The sequence below is a fragment of the Piliocolobus tephrosceles genome, chromosome 3, assembly GCF_002776525.5.
Source record: "Piliocolobus tephrosceles isolate RC106 chromosome 3, ASM277652v3, whole genome shotgun sequence".
Taxonomy (NCBI): Eukaryota; Metazoa; Chordata; class Mammalia; order Primates; family Cercopithecidae; genus Piliocolobus; species Piliocolobus tephrosceles.
The window spans coordinates 39,771,446-39,789,776 of NC_045436.1; the positions used below are offsets into that span (position 1 = coordinate 39,771,446).

General features: G+C 37.5%; 1 protein-coding gene across 6 annotated transcripts in view; it reads right to left on the reverse strand.

Moving 5' to 3' along the window:
- Positions 1-18,331, reverse strand: part of DCLK2 (doublecortin like kinase 2) — a 179,657-nt gene that overhangs the window by 150,452 nt on the left and 10,874 nt on the right. For all 6 annotated transcript variants that reach the window (XR_004228875.1, XR_004228874.1, XM_023227447.3 and 3 more), the window contains exon 2: positions 4,223-4,557. Coding sequence is in view for 4 of the 6 variants with exons in the window: in XM_023227447.3 (XP_023083215.1) it covers positions 4,223-4,557 (335 nt within the window). In the remaining 2 variants the exon portion in view is untranslated. The remainder of the gene's footprint in view (positions 1-4,222; positions 4,558-18,331) is intronic.

Here is an 18,331-nt window from a genome sequence, read left to right on the forward strand (position 1 = left end):
TTCAACAATCAAAAAATGACTTTAGACAGTGCCATACCTGCCCTAGGGACAAAACTGTCCCTGGTTGAGAATCACTGCCCTACAGTAAAGAAAACCCAAGAATATGGACAAAATCCTAAATATGATTTTATTTGATTTTATAAACAGACATAAAATTTAATCCGTTTTAATAACCAAGTCAGACCTTGTAAATGGAGTCATTGCTAGCAGTAAGATGTGTTCATCTACTTTGAGGGAAGAAAAGATTCAAGGGACACTGCTTTAGCCACATAAATGCTACTGGCACATGACGCATCATCAGGTCTTCAATCGGGAATGCTTTCCAACTCAAAGGATGACCAGCCCCTTAAAACTCTCACACGGGTTCACAATGGAGTCAGTGACTGTTCATGGTGAATTCCCTAAAAGTTATTTAATTTCTATCCTTGTGTTGACGATCAGGAAAATACTAAATGAAAACAACCAATCTGGGTAGGAAGTAACCAGCAAAAAACAAAATTTAGGCAGACAGTTTACAATTTTGTGCATGGACAACTTATCAACAGATCTTAGTTCCTTTCTCATTCCTTTCTCTTCATCTAAGGAAAGCTGTCCTTTCCTTGAGAATTCTCAGAACGCTGATAGTCTTACATACCTGTAGAATCGCTTCTTGGCCTTTTGGCCAAGATCAAGCGTGCATACCCATGGAAATTTTTTTATTATAAAAAGATCAAAATGAGCACTGCTCATTTAAAGGTTTGCAGATTTCATGTTATCTTTATACTTATATCAACCAAAAACAGACTTGAAGTTTTGAAGATTAGCAAGTTCACCTACATAGTACAACACGGACTCAGCATCAAGGAAATGATAGCTTTCAAGGATACCCAGTTCACTGAAAATGCAATATCCAATGTTGTGTTTATCAAAACTTAAATCTAATTTTTCCAAGGAAATATTTTACTCGAAAGTCTTAAAAGATCTTTTTTCGGCACACGAAAAAATAATTAACTCATGTGTTTGAATTTCTAAAATTTGACTGAGATCAGTCTTTTCTTTCTCAGTGCTTGAGTTTTTGTTTTTGAGCAGACATTAGGAAGTAGTAATGGATATCAGAACAGCAAATATTCAATTTCTGATGGCAAGTACAATCTTGTTTCCTTCTGAATTAGCTTTAAAAAATACTTCTGTTGCTACTTTTCTTTAACTGTACAAAGAATTGAAAACATTACATGGAATTTGTTTCTTGCTTTTTCCATTTAACATTTTCTCATGTCTTTAAATATTACTCCAACCATAATTTTCAATGGCCAGTACATATGAATTCCATGGTAATGTAACTTAACTATTTTCTACTTTAGGGATTTTTAAACTGCTTTCAACTTTTTGCTTTTATTCTGGGATGAAATTTTTTGTGTAATTATGTTTGCATGTCAGGTCATTTAGGATAAATTCCAAAAGCTAATTTACTAGTTCAAATAGTAAGAACATCTGTACAGTTATACACATTAACAAACTGCTTTTCATAAAGTTTATGAATTTTATACTTCCATCACCATTTGAGAATATCAATTCACTGCATATTCAAAAACAGTGAACATTTTGTCAGTTTTAAATATTAAAATATCTCACTTCTTTAATTCACCTTTTTGTGAAACTGAACATTTTTTAATGTTCACTAATTCTATCTTTTCAAATTGTTTAGACTTTTATTCATCTTTTTCATTGTAGCATTTGTCTTTTCCATATTAAATTACTAAACTCAATATTAAAGCATATAAACCCTTGCCTGGCATCCAGAAATTTTTCATTTTTATGTTGTCCATTCAATATTACCCTTTGTGATTTTCCCATTACCTTATGCTTAGAAAATCTGTTCCCATTTCAACATAACTATTGACATATTTTTAGTTCTTTTGTTTCATTTTGACATCTATATTTCTAACACACCTGGAATTTATTTTTGCTGTGGTATGAAAATGATGATTTAGTATCCAGTAGCATCAGAGCCCATTAATCATTATTTCCAAAATTTTCCTATTCTTCCAGATTAACTTTAAAAATCACTTTGTTAGGTTCCCCATCTACCCTTCCTAAAAAAATCTCATTCAGATTCTTACTGAAATTCTAGTAAACTATACGTAAAAATCAAATGTATAGAAGAATGTTGAATACTGGCGCCATCAGGCATCCTTATCTTGGACCTAACTGTCACAGAAATACTTCCAGTGTTTATTTACTTTGTAATACATTGGCTTGTTGTTTCAGACAGAAATTTGTTTTTTTCAGTGTAATTTTAAAAATCACCTGTTTTTATTACTAAATCTTTAACTGAATATGGAGTATTTTATCAAATGCCTTTGTAACATCTGTTTGGGATTATGAATATGTGCAATTATGCTTTATCCTATAGATGTCACAAATAAAGAAGTTTCTCAATAGTAAGCCATCCTTTAATTACCAGCATAAGTCCTATTCATCAGACTGTATTGTTTTGAAATGTTGATTTTTAGTTCCATGTGCTTTGGTTAACATTTTTACATGTATAGTCTGGGGCCTTTTTAAGGATAAATTTGTGAATAACTTTAAATTTCAATGGTTATTATTTCAATTAGTTTACTTAGATGCTCGATTTCCTTTTTTTTTTTTTTTTTTTTTTTTGTTTTAAGGAGATGTGGTCTTTTTTGTCACCAGCACTCAGGCTGGAGTGCAGTCACACAATCATAGCTCATTGCAGCCCCAAACTCCTGGGTTCAAAGGATCCTCTCACTTCAGCCTCCCAAGTAGCTGGAACTGCAGGAGTGCACCACCACACCTGACTACAACTTCTTTTATTTCATCTATATTTTCCCTGAATGTCATTCATTTGGAGATTTCCAAATTTGAGCTCTAATTTTTCAAATCACACCTGTATTTACTGTTTATATGCCTTTTTCCCCTAAATTGGTGAGTTTAGATTTTTTTTCTTTGGTTAGGTATCTCAAATATTTGTCTCTATATGTGTCTTCCCTGTGCCCAGCAATAATCAACTATTTGATTTGTCAAATACCTTTTTCCTTGGCCTAATTTATTTTTACTTACTTGCAGAGTAAATCTTAAGGTGTTCTGTGTTGTACTGTGCTATTCACTAAATTGTACAATGTGTCTATCATCATTCACACACATTTGGGGGCAGGTGGCTGTGAGGCACCATGTATCTCATTAATTAATCAGAAATGTCATTCTAATTTTACCATAATCTACTGGAATCTTTAGAACATATTTTTTTTAAATTGTTAATGTTTCAGCAAGCACTGTACTAACTAGATCTGGTCTTAGAAAATTGGAGACTAATTTGATTGTGTTTTTCCCAAAGACACTGCTTAGTGTTTTATATTATTCATTCTCAGCACTTCAAGAGCCAAACACTTCAAAATAAATTAAGTATGTTACAGTGAAGAGGCAAAACGGAACAAAGAAACAAATTTAATTTTGGAAACTATAATTTTACTACAATGTAAATATAAACAACTTAACTTTATGGAATTTGGGGGAAAATACACTTCAGAAGCCAGGCTTCTTTTTGGCAATGATAATCTGATTGTAGCAAAATTCAACACTTATATAACTCTATTCATGTGTTCTTGCAATATGCCAACTTTTTTTGTCCCTTAGATTCCCTGATACATTGTTACCATAATTTAAATTGCGTTTTCCTGTGCAATTTTTCATTTTTCAAAAATGCTGACTAATTACCTCCATTGCTCCCTATGAAACTTTTACGGACATTCCTATAAAAGTACTGTCTTTTGAAATACATTTTCCCTATTATATATAAGTGGGGAAGAAAAGGCTTTTCTAAGAATGTTAAATACTTTTAATTTGGACTCCTGTGATACCCAAGTCCATAACGACGTTAGGAATCAACAGTGGTTCTTATTCATAAATAGACGACATGCCATTTAACACAGGATGTCTCCTCAACTTAAACTTTTCCCTCAGAAATTTACATTTTCCTTCCAATAACCAAAAGAAATATATGATAGACTTTTCTATACTCACTTGTGAGTCACTTACATTTTTCACAAAAAAAAGGTTAATTTTACATTACACACACACACACACACACACACACACACTTCTCAAGTAGGACTCCTAGAAGGATTTCTAGCAGGCTACTAAATTTCTATTGTTAACTATGTAGCCACCATGGTACAGGGAGTTTAAAAGTCAGATGGAGAGCTGGCAGCTAGAAGCATCTTACCTGCTTTCCATCCAGGGTGCAGAGCCTCTTGACGACTCCTGAGTCTAGTTTAATGGCTTCGGTGATATCTGTTAAGACTTGTTCAAAGGAATGAGCAGTCTTTTTATTCAGAAGGATCCGCACGGCTTTTCTAGGCTTCACTCCACTTCGAATCACAGTCACTAACTTGGGTTTGATGAAATCTTTACTCTCTTTTACTTCACTTTTCACAGAGGAGGCAGCAGCCAGGGCTCGGGATGTCCCACCCTTGATGTTCACAGACCAGTTCGGATTAATATTTTTGGTGTAATCGACTTTACGAAATGGTTCATTGGATGCACACACGTAACTCTCACCTAAAAAGCAAAATTTGATTTTATTAGCATGATTATCTCTACCATAGAAGGATTTGGTCTAAAGAATAGATGCTGGAGACCCATTAGGTGAACCCTTAACCTTAGCAGGTTCACTAAAAGGGGATATTCACCCTTTTCCTTTGGCATTCTCCCACCTCCCTCTCTTTTAAATAGTCTAGATTGGTTTTGAGAGAATAACAAGGATTACAGGGCGAGAAGCACTGGACCAAATATGTTGACCAAATGTGTCACCTTGGATAATTCATTTCTCCACACTTTGGTCCTCAGTATCATCAGCAATAAACTGAAGTGGCTGAACCAGCTGAATTCTAAAGTACTTTCTGATTCCCAAAACCTCCTATTTATTAATTTGGTTTTAAAAAACCTCATTCTGATAGAAATAATTATATCACAACATATTGATATAAGGAAATAAAAATATATTTCTTCTAATTATAGATTTCAGTTCTAATCAAAGAATAATCACAACATTTTCACACAGCTGACTCAATTATACTCAGGTACAAGGTCACTTACTAAATTAATGAAGCACCATAAACATTAAGGAAGAGTTCTGGCAGCTCAAAGAAATATACCTCAGCCACTTTTCTTCTTACAGAATGTAAACTTAAAATAACTATTCTTTAAATATACAATGCTTTTCTGTAACTACTTAAATAGAAGAGGACCTGAAGTAGTTAAAATGATGTGTTCATTAGTCATGAAACCTTCTGCTTAATTTTTATTAAGTACAACATAAGAGCTGTATTATTTGCCAAGTGGCTTATTAATTCAATGTTTACTGATATTTTACATTCCAAAATTTCCAAAAATTTTATGTTGAGATACCACAATTTTTCTTTTAGGAAAGTCAGAATCACCCAGTGTTTTTACATTCTTGACTTTTTGACATACAAGATAACAGGGTTATAGTAAAGTTTTTCTAAAAAGAATCCATTATTTTTTCACATATTGAGTATAATAGACTCGTTAATAATATTAATATGAATCTGAAATACTATAAATACTTAAAACAGTAGTAACCAAAATAGTGAAAGGGAATTCCTGAGAAAAACCTATTAATATCCATATTAAACTATTATCATAATGTTCTTGAAATCCTGATTAATGGAGAATTTTAGAGCCTCCGAAGGTACATGAGTAATTCAGTAACAGATCAGGCATACAAGAAGATTTTATTTTTATTTTATTTATTTATTTATTTATTTTGAGACAGGGTCTCTGTTGCCCAGGCTGGACTGCAGTGGTGCAATCATGGCTCACTGCAGCCTCAACATCCTGGACTCAAGTGATTCTCCCACCTCAGCATTCCAAGTAGCTGGGATTACAAGTGCATGCCACTATGCCTGGCTACATTTTTGTATTTTTAGTAGAGACAGCGTTTTTGTTATGTTGCCCAGGCTGATCTTGAACTCCTGTGTTCAAGCGAGTCACCCACCCTGACCTCCCAAAGTGTTGGGATTATAAGGCATAAGCCACCATGCCTGGCCCCAAGAACGGCTTAAAAACTGGAGCACTGTCTTCTATCTAAGGGTATAACTAGAGCACAGCCCAAGATAAATGGGGAACCAATCACAGGCTTTAACACTGTTTCTACACCAGTAAAGTGAAATCTAGCCCAACCACCACCATTTAGAGATTTTTCATCTCTATAGGCTTATCTAAATCATTTTTCACAGTACGATCACCTAGGAAAATGTCATATAATTTCAAAAACAGTTATCAATTTAACAAAATTAACTATAACCACACATATGTATTAACGGGCAAAACAGAATTTTGCTTTAACCTTATAGAGAAAGCAACTCTCACATCAAAAAGCTCTTACTATTTTTACCTATCATAAAACTTTAAGTCTATATTCTGATTCAAAACACAAGATGGAGAGAAAAAAGAATATTAGCAAAAGAAGGTAATTTTTTTTTTTTAAAGGGCAAGGATAAGTAGTAAGTCAGCTGGGGGAAAGCCTATCCCCATATAAAGAGTAACAATGAAAAAGGAAACAAAAGAGCAAATTTCATATAGCAGATTTCCTTGGTCAACCTGTCTCTACACAATTGACATATCCACAAGGAGAGCTGCTTCTTAAATTTCTCTGCATTTTGTTTCCTTATACAGGTTCCAAATGTCAGAATGAAGTAGGTAAAGGAAGCTCCTTAATTTGCTTTTGTGCAATTACAGATAAATTTTAATTCCTTCCTATTCTCCCTTCTTCCCTTCATAATGTTTCCATTAAAAATTTGTAGACTTGGCATGGTACCTCATGCCTGTAATCTCAGCACTTTGGAAAGCCAAGGCAAGAGGATTGCTTGAGGCCAGGAGTTCAGGACAGGCCTGGGCAACATAGCAAGATCCTGTTTCTACTAAAAAAACAAAAATTAGCAGGACATGGTGGTCCACATCTGTAGTCCTAGCTACTTAGGAGGCCGAGACAGGAGGATCACTTGAGCTCAGGAATTCAAGGCTACAGAGAGATATAATCTCACCACTGCACTCCAGCCTGGGCAACAGAGCAAGACCCTGTCCCTATAAAGCAAACAAACCAAACTTGTAGACTAGTTCCACCATAAACATGTATTAAAGTTTTGAGCCAGGCTGGCAAATGCCTACAAGGTTGGCAAATGCCTACAAGATAGGGCTCTCTACACCCATGGCAGACACAAATAACAGTTCAATAGCCTCACTCTCTTCCCTGCACCCATGGCTCTATAGCCTTTAAGCTTAGACAACTCGTCACAATGTGCACTGAGTGCCTACTACGCACAAGTTCTCATGCTAGGTGCTGATATGGTATGAAACCCACGTTAGTAATCTTGGCATTCAACATTACAGCACATAGGTTCAGCACATGGTTTTAGGGTCAGACCTGCGTTTCTGTGTACTGGCCACACAAATCCCTAAAGTGTAGATGTCATATACCTTGACGACAACAGCCATCAAGATACCCAAGCTAGCTTGTCTTGTAATGTCCCCATCCAAATCAATCTGCAGATTGTAATTGTGTCTCATATAGATTTGTCTACAAGGAGAGAATACGCTGACAAAAGAACTTAAGATGTTGGTTCCCTGGGCAGTTAGTTACAACTCTTGATGTTAATCCATCAGGTTGAGTGCAATGGCCCATGCCTGTAATCCCAGCACTTCGAGAGGTTGAAGAGGGAGGATCCCTTGTGGCCAGGAGTTCAAGCCCAGCCTGGGCAACACAGTGAGACCCGGTCTCTATTAAAAAGAAATTAATAATCATTCTTGGTTAGATACTATGCACCTCCAAGACTGATTAGAAGCGATCGGCCTCCCCCTACACAGATTCTTGTTACGGTACGGATTCTTGTTTAAGATTTGTGACTCCTTTGCCAACTTGTAGGTCTCCCCTTTCTTCCATTCTCACAAGGACATAGCTGAAAAAGTACATCCTGCATCCTAAAGTATTAAACCTTAATGTACCAATAAAACATAACAGTGTGAGAGGCCAGGGGCAGTGGCTTATGCCTCTAATCCCAGCACTTTGGGGAGCCGAGGGAGGTGGCTCACCTGAGGTCAGGAGTTCGGCACCAGCCTGGCCAGCATGGTGAAACTCCATCTCTGCTAAAAATATAAAAATTAGCCGGGCAGGCTAATTTTTTAGGTGGCAGGCGCCTGTAATCCCAGCTACTTGGTAGGCTGAGGCAGGAAAATCACTTGAACCCAGGAGGCGAAGACTGCAGTGAGCCTAGACCATGCCACTGCACTCCAGCCTGGGTGACAACAATGAGACTCTACCAAAAGAAAAGAAAAAACCCCACAGAATGAGAGAATTTGTTAAACTCTTGCCAACGTATGTTAAAACTGCACTTACCAAAACAAAGTGACAGATGTACTAAAATCTCAGACTTCACCACTAGGCAATTCATCCATGTAACTATAAACCACTTGTACCCCAAAAGCTATTGAAATCAAAAAATTAACAAAATATAAATTAGAGTTCAACTAGGACCATGCATATGTATTTTTTCATAAGTAGACAAAGCAGTCCCAGAACTGAGCTGACTTTCATAGCTATACTTCAATATTATTACAAGCTGGTCTGTCACTCAGAATCAAGCCATTTTGTTCTTCTGTTGGACATAATCTCACAGACTATATCATATGAAGTCACTCTAAAACTTTATGATAAAGTGACACAAAAACAAGGTCACTGTGCAATCCACAATACCAAACATCCCCCTCTTGCACTGAGTGACCGTCATTTCTTTACCACCATAGCTTTTTCCTCAATCTAGTCTGCCCTTCCTATAAGATTTGTAGAGATATCCATTCATAGGATTGTCCTGCCTTCTGACAGCATCCAAGACAGAGTGAGCCCCCGTTTCCTTAGATCCTCCCTAATATTACCCAGCCAGAGCCCAAATTCTATGATAGGTTCTAATACCCTCTTACTAAGACACCACATGGTATCTTATAAGGTGTGTTCTTCCTCACTGCAACAAGTAATAAACCCACCTTGTTCAACTACATGTGTGTTCCCAGTAGTCTTTGGCTAAAGGGAATTTAGATACACATATCCATATTCATTCTCCTTTCTCTGCCTTCTCTCTCTTTGGCCATAAAAGATTTAGGGGAAATCATTTTGCAAATCCTGATCATGAGTACTATATACAAAGAGGATTTTTGTTTCTGTATAGAAAGAAGATAAATAAAAGTGTAAGGTGGTTATAAAACTTAACTGTTTTCAGACATGGTAATGGAATAGAAAGTGTTCCTTCAGTATCCTGTAATTTCCAGAGGAACAGCTATGGCTTTTTACCTTTGATGTCCATTCAAAGACACTTTGCATTACTGCATATTTAGTAGGTTGACTCAGTGTTTACAATTACGTAATACAACTTGGTTGGGTGTATGTTTAGAAGGCCATTAACTTTTATCCTTACTCAACCAAATGAACTGCCTCTTATTCAAGAAGAAAGAGGTCATTAAAAGCTAGGTACTTCCAGCCAGGCACAGTGGCTCATGCCTGTAACCCCAACATTTTGGGAGGCTGAGGTGTGCAGATCATTTGAGGCCAGGAGTTCCAGACCAGCCTCCCCAACATGGTAAAACCCTGTCTCTACTAAACAATACAAAAATTAGCCACACGTGGTGGTGCAAGCCTGTATCCCAGCTACCTGGAGGCTGAAGCACTAGAATCGCTTGAACCTGGAAGGTAGAGGTTGCAGCATCACGGCACTCCAGCCTGGGTGACAGAGTGGGTGGGACTCTGTCTCAAAAAAAAAAAAAAAGAAAAGAAAAAAGGCTAGAAACTTCCAATTTCTCACTCTCTGCAAACCTTCATTCTTACACATTTATTTCCATCTGTGCCCATTTTTCCCACGTCCTTTTCCTTTCAGTGACAGAGTGCTATCCTCCTGTTCAAAGTTAAGTCCCTCTAACAGGACATGGGTCCTTCCCTCCCCTCCTGCTGAGGTTTTAAGGCCATTCTTCCTTTCTCCTCCAGCCCTCTCTATGGATTATACACAAGTGCCTCCCACCTTAAACATATGAACCGCTCAGCCCCACCCCATTCACTCTATTCTTCCTAATGTGCTTTTGGCTTCCATTCACTGTCAGTCCTCACCTGTTTTTCCACTTCATCACCCACTCTTTGCTCTCAAGCCACTGCAGCAACAGTTCTGCTCCCTGGGCTCCACTAGCTGAAATGCTGTTCACCCCAATCCCCAAGCACATCTTACCTAACTGCCAAATGCAGAGCACATTTTCTGTCTAATTTCACTCAGTGTCTTCAGTGTCTTCCAAGGGCACTGGACAGCAGCCCTAATCCTCTTCATGCAAATCCTTTTTACCCTGCCATCTATGATTTCCCTTACCTTTACCTCACATTTCTTAGGTTGCTCCTTTGCAGTCTGCTTTTCAGGATCCTCTTTCCACACCCAACCAGGCATCCCTCATCCTCCTTAGACTTTCTCTGGGCAGCTGCATCTTTATCCATGGCTTCAACCACCATCTACACTCTGAGGAATCAAACACTAAGGACATTTCTGGCCTAGATCTTTCTCGGGTTCAACCCACTAACAGAACATCTCTCTCTAGATAATCTAGGAATATCTCACATGCTACATGTCTAAAACGAATTTCACTCTCCATTACTGCCACCCTGACCTCACACTCTCCTCTTCCTGAAGTCCCCCCACTATTCAGTCATCTAAGCAAAAACCAAGCTTCTTCTTCACTGCCCTTCCCTCACATTCAATAGAATTGGAAGAACTGTTGACTTTGGTCTAAACCCCTCTGGAAACCAACTCCTTCTACCCTGCTTTCTCTCATTTCTTTCTGGTTTAGAGTAGTAAAGTGCCCCCTATCTGGGCCTCATCCTCTACACAGCTGTCACAAGTTTCGGGGCCTATCATTGGGGGGGAGGGGGGAGGGATTGTATTGGGAGTTATACCTGATATAAATGACGAATTGATGGGTGCTGACGAGTTGATGGGTGCAGCACACCAACATGGCACAAGTATACATATGTAACAAACCTGCACGTTATGCACATGTACCCTAGAACTTAAAGTATAATAATAAAAAAAAAAAAGAAGAAAAAAAAAGTCAGGAAACAACAGGTGCTGGAGAGGATGTGGAGAAACAGGAACACTTTTACACTGTTGGTGGGATTGTAAACTAGTTCAACCATTATGGAAAACAGTATGGCAATTCCTCAAGGATCTAGAACTAGAAGTACCATATGACCCAGCCATCCCATTACTGGGTATATACCCAAAGGATTATAAATCATGCTGCTATAAAGACACATGCACACGTATGTTTATTGCGGCACTATTCACAATAGCAAAGACTTGGAATCAACCCAAATGTCCATCAGTGACAGACTGGATTAAGAAAATGTGGCACATGTACACCATGGAATACTATGCAGCCATAAAAAAGGATGAGTTTGTGTCCTTTGTAGGGACATGGATGCAGCTGGAAACAATCATTCTCAGCAAACTATCACAAGAACAGAAAACCAAGCATCGCATGTTCTCACTCATAGGTGGGTAATGAACATTGAGATCACTTGGACTCGGGAAGGGGAACATCACACACTGGGGCCTATCATGGGGATGGGGGAGGGGTGAGGGATTGCACTGGGAGTTATACCTGATGTAAATGACGAGTTGATGGGTGCTGACGAGTTGATGGGTGCAGCACACCAACATGGCACAGGTATCCATATGTAACAAACCTGCACGTTATGCACATGTACCCTAGAACTTAAAGTATAACAATAATAAAAAAAAGAAAAATAATAATAACAATTAAGAAAAAGAAAAAAGAAAAAAAAAAAAAACATGTATTTGATTTTCTTGTCTCTCTACTGCCCTTAGAATGAAGGCCAAATTCTTCAGCACATCACACACTTCCAGCCCCTTTTCCCACCACTTCCCCGCAGGTTTCTATATTAGTGTCATATCAGCATGCTTGCAATTTCCTTCCAAACTTACACCCTCTTTATTCTCATTCCTTCTTATATGCCGGAAATAACCTTCCTCCTCTTCCCTTGTCTCTTTTTCACTGACCCTTCAAGATTAAGCACCTCTGGCAAGGAGTTTAGTAAAGCAATAGGAACCTTCATACACTGAAAAGCTTTTAAATTGGTTAAATCACGTAGGGAAAAGTGATTGGTTCAATAACTTAGGCTGGCATTATCTAGTGCTAAGTTACATACACACTCTACAATCCAGAAATTCACTCTAGGAACAGCCTGGAGAAACTCATTCACATAGACACTCTATATACACACACATGTTCATAGAAGCATTGCTCAACAGCCAAAGATGACAGTCGGCCCACGTGTCCAACAAGAGAATGGGTACACAGATGGTGGTGAGGTCACATAATGGACTACTACATACTAATGAAAATGAACAAATGAGAGCTATATGCAACAACTTGGATGAGTTTTATAAACAATGGTGAGCAAAAGATGGCAAAAGCATATGTGTACTATGATTTAATTCCTACAGAGTTTGAAAAACTCAACTATATCGATTAAGGATGCCTTCACAGGTGGTAAAACATGAAGAAAAGCAAGAGTCAGGCTGCTGTTGCCGTGAGAGAGAGAAGACTTGTAACTGGCAAGGGACACAGGGAGAGCTTCTCAGATGCTGGCAATATTCTATTTCTTGACATGACTAGCAGTCACAAAGATGTTCACTTCATAATTCTTGCTCTGTGTGTTTTATGAACTTTCTGTAGGTATATTATAGTTAATAATTAAAAAATAAAAATTATGTCACTCCTTGCGGCTCTTTTTGCACTGAGTTTACAACGTATTAATTTCTCATAATCACAATTTATTATTTGTTTCTGCTAGTGGTTCTTAGTGGAGAATGTCTTTAAAAATCAGGTGATTTTGTTGCATAAGCACAGACACCCAAGCCTCACCCCAGTTCAACTTAGACAATCACTGGAAAGTGAGTGTGAACTGAACATGTGGGTAAGGTGTTTTCATTTCACAAATGACTCTGAAAACAGTCCCTGGTTACAAGCTACTGCCTAGAGTAGAAGCTCCCTCAAAAAACTGACTGTACCTTCTTCATATTACCAACACCTAGCATAGGACATGGAATACAACAGATACTTAAAACATGTTTGTCAAACTAATGAAGAAAATGCATATTTCCAAAACAGACTTACACATTTCATGGCTTGCATTTGCATTGCATCTAGGCAAAATAATTACACAGTGTTACGGTTTACATAGAATGACCCTGGGAGGCTCAGAGTCAGGCTCCTGAAGGGCCTCATGCATGGTCTGAGACACTCATAGGTCATGCCAGTCCATCAAAAGTCAACCGAAGGCATCTAGGGGCACTAGCAGGAGATGAGGACACCAGGTACCTACCAGTATCTTTTCCATTCCAGGTGATTAAAACACCAAGAGTCCGAGGGCACTTTGTGGTCCAATGAATGTGACGTGCCTTTTCATCGATGGAATATGCATGTATTTACGTAATTTTTTTAAACAACTGAAGCACAGTAATCTCTCTACATTTAAAATCTCCACTGCTAGATACGAACCCCTTGTCAGACATATTATCTGCAAATATTTTCTCTCACTCTGTAGGTTGCCTTTTCACTCTGTTGTTTCTTTTGCTGTGTAGAAGCTTCTTAGTTTGATGTAGTCCCACTCGTCATTTTTTACATTTGTTGCTGGTGCTTTTGGTGTGATACTTGAGAAATCACTGCCAAGACTCAAGTCATGAAACTTTTTCCTTATGTTTTCCTTCTAGGAGTTTCAGATCTTATATTTAAATTTTTAAATTATTTTGAGTTGGTTTTTGTGTATAAGGTTCCAGGTTCCAGTTTCATTCTTATGCATGTGGATATCCAGTTTTCCCAACACCATTTGTTGAAGAATCTGTTCTTTCCCTATTGTGTATTCTTGGCATCCCTGTTGAAGATCAGCTGACCATACATATTTGAGTTTATTTCTAGGCTCTCAGTTCTGCTACATTGTTCCATGTGTCTGTTTTTATGATAGTATCATAATGTTTTAATTACTGTGTCTTTGTGATATATTTTGGAATCAGGAAATATAATGCCTTTAGTTTTGTTCTTTTTTCTCAAGATTGATTTGGCTGTTTGGGTATTTTGTGGTTCTGCATGAATTTTAGATTGTTTTTCTATTTCTGTAAAAAATGCCATTGAGGCTGGGCACGGTGGTTCATGCCTGTAATCCCAACACTTTGGAAGGCCAAGGTGGGTGGATCGCTTGTGGCCAAGATTTCGAGACTAGCCTGGCCAACATGGCAAAACCCTGTCTCTACTAAAAATACAAAAATTAGCCAGGTATGGTGGCACAAGCCTATAATTCTAGCTACTTGGGAGACTGAGGGACGAGAATAGTTTAAACACAGGAGGTAGAGGTTGCAGTGAAGTGAGATGGCACCACTGCACTCTAGCCTGGGGCAACAGGGCAAGACTCCGTCTCTAAAAATAAATAAACAAATAAGCTATTGGGATTTTTATAATTGCACTGAATCTGTAAATCTCTTTGGGAACTATGGGAATTTTAACAATATTAAATCTTCCAATTCATGAACACAGGTTGTCTATCCATTTATTTGTGTATTCTTTAACTTCTTTCAATGTTTCACACTTTTCAGTGTAAGAGTCTTTCACCTCCTTAATTTTCCTGAGTATTTAATTTTGTATTGCTATCATACATGAAATTTTCTTAATTTCCTTAATTAGTTGTTAGCGTATATAACAACTGATTTGTGTATGTTGATTTTGTATCCTAAAGGTTTACTGAATGTATTAGTTTAACAATTTTTGTGTGGTCCTTAGGGTTTTCTTACATATAAGATCATATCTTCTGCAAACAGATAATTGTGTTTCTTCCTTTCTGATTTAGATGCCTTATATTTCTTTTTCTTGCCAAGTTGTTCTTGCTAATACTTCTAGTACTAGGTTGAATGAAGTGGCAAAAGGGGGCATCCTTGTCTTATTCTTGATCTTAGAGAAAAGCTTTTCTACTGTTAAGTATGATATTGGCTGTGGGCTTTTCATATATGGTCTTTATTATTTTGAAGTAAATTCCTTCTATACCTAGTTTATTGGGTGCTTTTATGAAAAATGCTTTTTCTGCATCTATTGAGATTGTGTTATTTTTATCCTTTAATATTCAAAAAGTATAAGAAATAGTACAAACACCCCGAAACAAAATTTTAAAAAGAAAGGATTTGAATAGACATTTCAAAAAAGACATACAAATAGCCAAGTATATGAAAAGATGCTCAACATCAATAATTATCATGGAAATGCAACTCAAAACCACAACAGATATCACCTCACTCCTGTTAGGATGACTGGGTTTTTTTTTAACAAAAAAGGTATTAGAGAAGATGTAGAGATATTGGAACTCTAGTACACTGTTGGTGGGAATGTAAAAGGGTATGGCTGCTATGGAAACAGTGTGAAAGTTCCTCAAAAAAGTAAAAATAAAACTACCATATGATCCAGCAATTGTACTTTTGGTATATATCCAGAAGAATTGATACCAGCATCTCAAAAAGATATTGGCACTCTCATGCTCATTACACAATCATTCACAATAACTAAGAAAGGAAAATGTGGTATATACATACAATAAGATATTATTCAGTCTTTAAAAATGAAGCAAATTCTGCCATTGCAATAACATGGACAAACCTGGGGGACATTACGTTAAATGAAATAAGCCAGCCACAGAAGAACAAATACACATGGCTTCACTTACATAGGGTATCTACAAAGTCAAATTCATAAAAACAGAGACCAGAATAGTGTTTGCCAGGGGGTGAGGGGAAAGGGACATGGGAGGCTGCTGCTCAGTGAGTATGGAGTTCCAGTTATGAAGATGAGCAAGTTCTGGAGATCGGCTGTTGGTTAATACTACCATATGTTGTACTTAAATTTGAAAGGGTAGATCTCATGTTGTGTTCCTCACACACACATACATACACAAACACACACAATGTTCCTGTTAGGACAAAGAACTACATGGAATCTCATGTAGGTGGAAACTTTGACAATAGCAGTTTCAGGTTACTTTTCTATCAGTTATTATAAAGTCTCACATACACCTCTGTTAAAGTATGTCCCGTAAATGCCTAAACAACTAACTAGTTTGTAATTACAAACTGTCTTGACATTTGTGGCAGAAATTGAGTAATATAAAATTTGGATACTGAGACTATGCCTAACTCTAGGAGTGGAAGCAAGCACTGAACTTAATGATAAAAAGGAAAACTTATTTACAAATCTAAAGTGCGAGGACTCTTCAAACTTAGAGAAAAGGAAACACACACACACATACTTAAATATGGTAACACGGAAAAAGGAAGACAAAAAGGAAAGAAAAGGAAAGACACTTCAGGTCTAACATCAGTAAAATCTTAGGAACCTAGAATTTTTCCTAACTTCAGAAATTAAGAAAAACATTGCTTCCAAAAGAATGTAACCAAGGAAAAGATGTTTGAGCATATTTGCCTCTACAAGATGGTTCAATGCCCTTCATCAAGTGCAGCGTTTGTGAGAGACCGGGTGGATAATAATTTTAAGGTCCATTTTAAATACATCACAGATGAGTTCCCACATCCGGCTGGTTAAGAAAAAACACAGAGTAAGAAAAAGTAAGACTGATTTATTATTCTGTCATGGCAAATAACTTAATTCAGTTTCCTGGCCAAACCACACATAATGTAAACTTAAAGGAATTAGCAGAGTAACACAAAGTACACTGCTCGGGCCCAGATGCTGTTCCCACTCCATACTCATTTGTCGTGTCTCTGAACCATTACTGACATATTTGCTCAATGAATATAACACCTATTTCTGCGCAGCAGGGCTGGGGACACAAAATAAGATCTTTCACCTCAAAGACAAGTGCTTTTTCAATACACCTGCAGTCAAGTGACTGAACCAAATCATCTCCTAAAGTCACATCCGGTTGTATGGTCTGTGATACCTTCTACGGAGAAGGGGGTACAAAAGCTACTTTGAACCTATGAATATCTATGAAGAAATAGGTATATCCACAAATCCACGTTTTAGCATTGAAATATGGGAGGAGTTTAACTTAAGGCGAAGTAAATTAGCTAAATGTAAAAATGAAAATCTCACCCAGTAACCATAAAGCTTTGTAGCTTACCCACTGAGGAAGAAATCGTACCTAATCTCCTGCGTATCATGGAACCAGCAGATCAGATTCTGTGATCTGGTATTTTTGCTCCTCATATATGGGGCCAAGCATACCCAAAATCTACAGGAGCTCACTATGGGGATTTTCACTGTGTTTATTATTATTATTATTATTATTATTATTATTATTATTATTATTATTTTGAGATGAAGTTTTGCTCCTGTTGCCCAGGCTGGAGTGGAGTGTAATGGCGTGATCTTGGCTCACTGCAACCTCTGCCTCCCAGGTTCGAGCAATTCTCCTGCCTCAGCCTCCCGAGTAGCTGGGATTACAGGCGAGTGCCACCACGGCCAGCTAATTTTTGTGTTTTTAGCAGAGACGGGATTTCTCCATGTTGGTCAGGCTGGTCTCGAACTCCCAACCTCAGGTGATCTGCCTGCCTCGACCTCCCAAAGTGTTGGGATTACAGGCATGAGCCACCGTGCCCAGCCCACAGTGCATTTATTTTTATGATAAAACTTAAAATGTTTATGTAATCCTATTCTGGGACATCTGAACAATTACTTCTAAGTTAATAGTCTTTTGGCTTCAACTATTCTAACTATGCCAGGAATTAACAAGGAAAAAGGGAAGTGGACTTCATATGTATAAGACATGTTCACAGCAAGTTAAGGCCAGAGGACATAATTTTGCTCTACAGGAATACTCATTAGCTGTGCAAAACTGACTCGTTACATGGCATTCTGAAATACAGCATACCTAACTCAGCACTCAGTACCACAATCACACTGGGAACACCAATTTAGTCTGAGCAAACAGTATCTCTAGCTTTATATTGCTGTTTTGCATTTTTACTGGTTATGCAGTTTTGTTGGTATTTACACTGTCAATGTGGGTTTTATCACCATGTAAAACCTATATGCATAAGCACACCTAATTTTACATTTACCAACATTTAAGTGACAATGTAACTAAATTAATTAAAGTAATGAAGGCAATACTTGGCTTCTGCAATTTGGATGCTGGATTTTTATATTGTTTTTAATCTTTAAGTGGCTAACATTGTTAAAGTTTGAGAAACAATGCAACCTTAAGGAT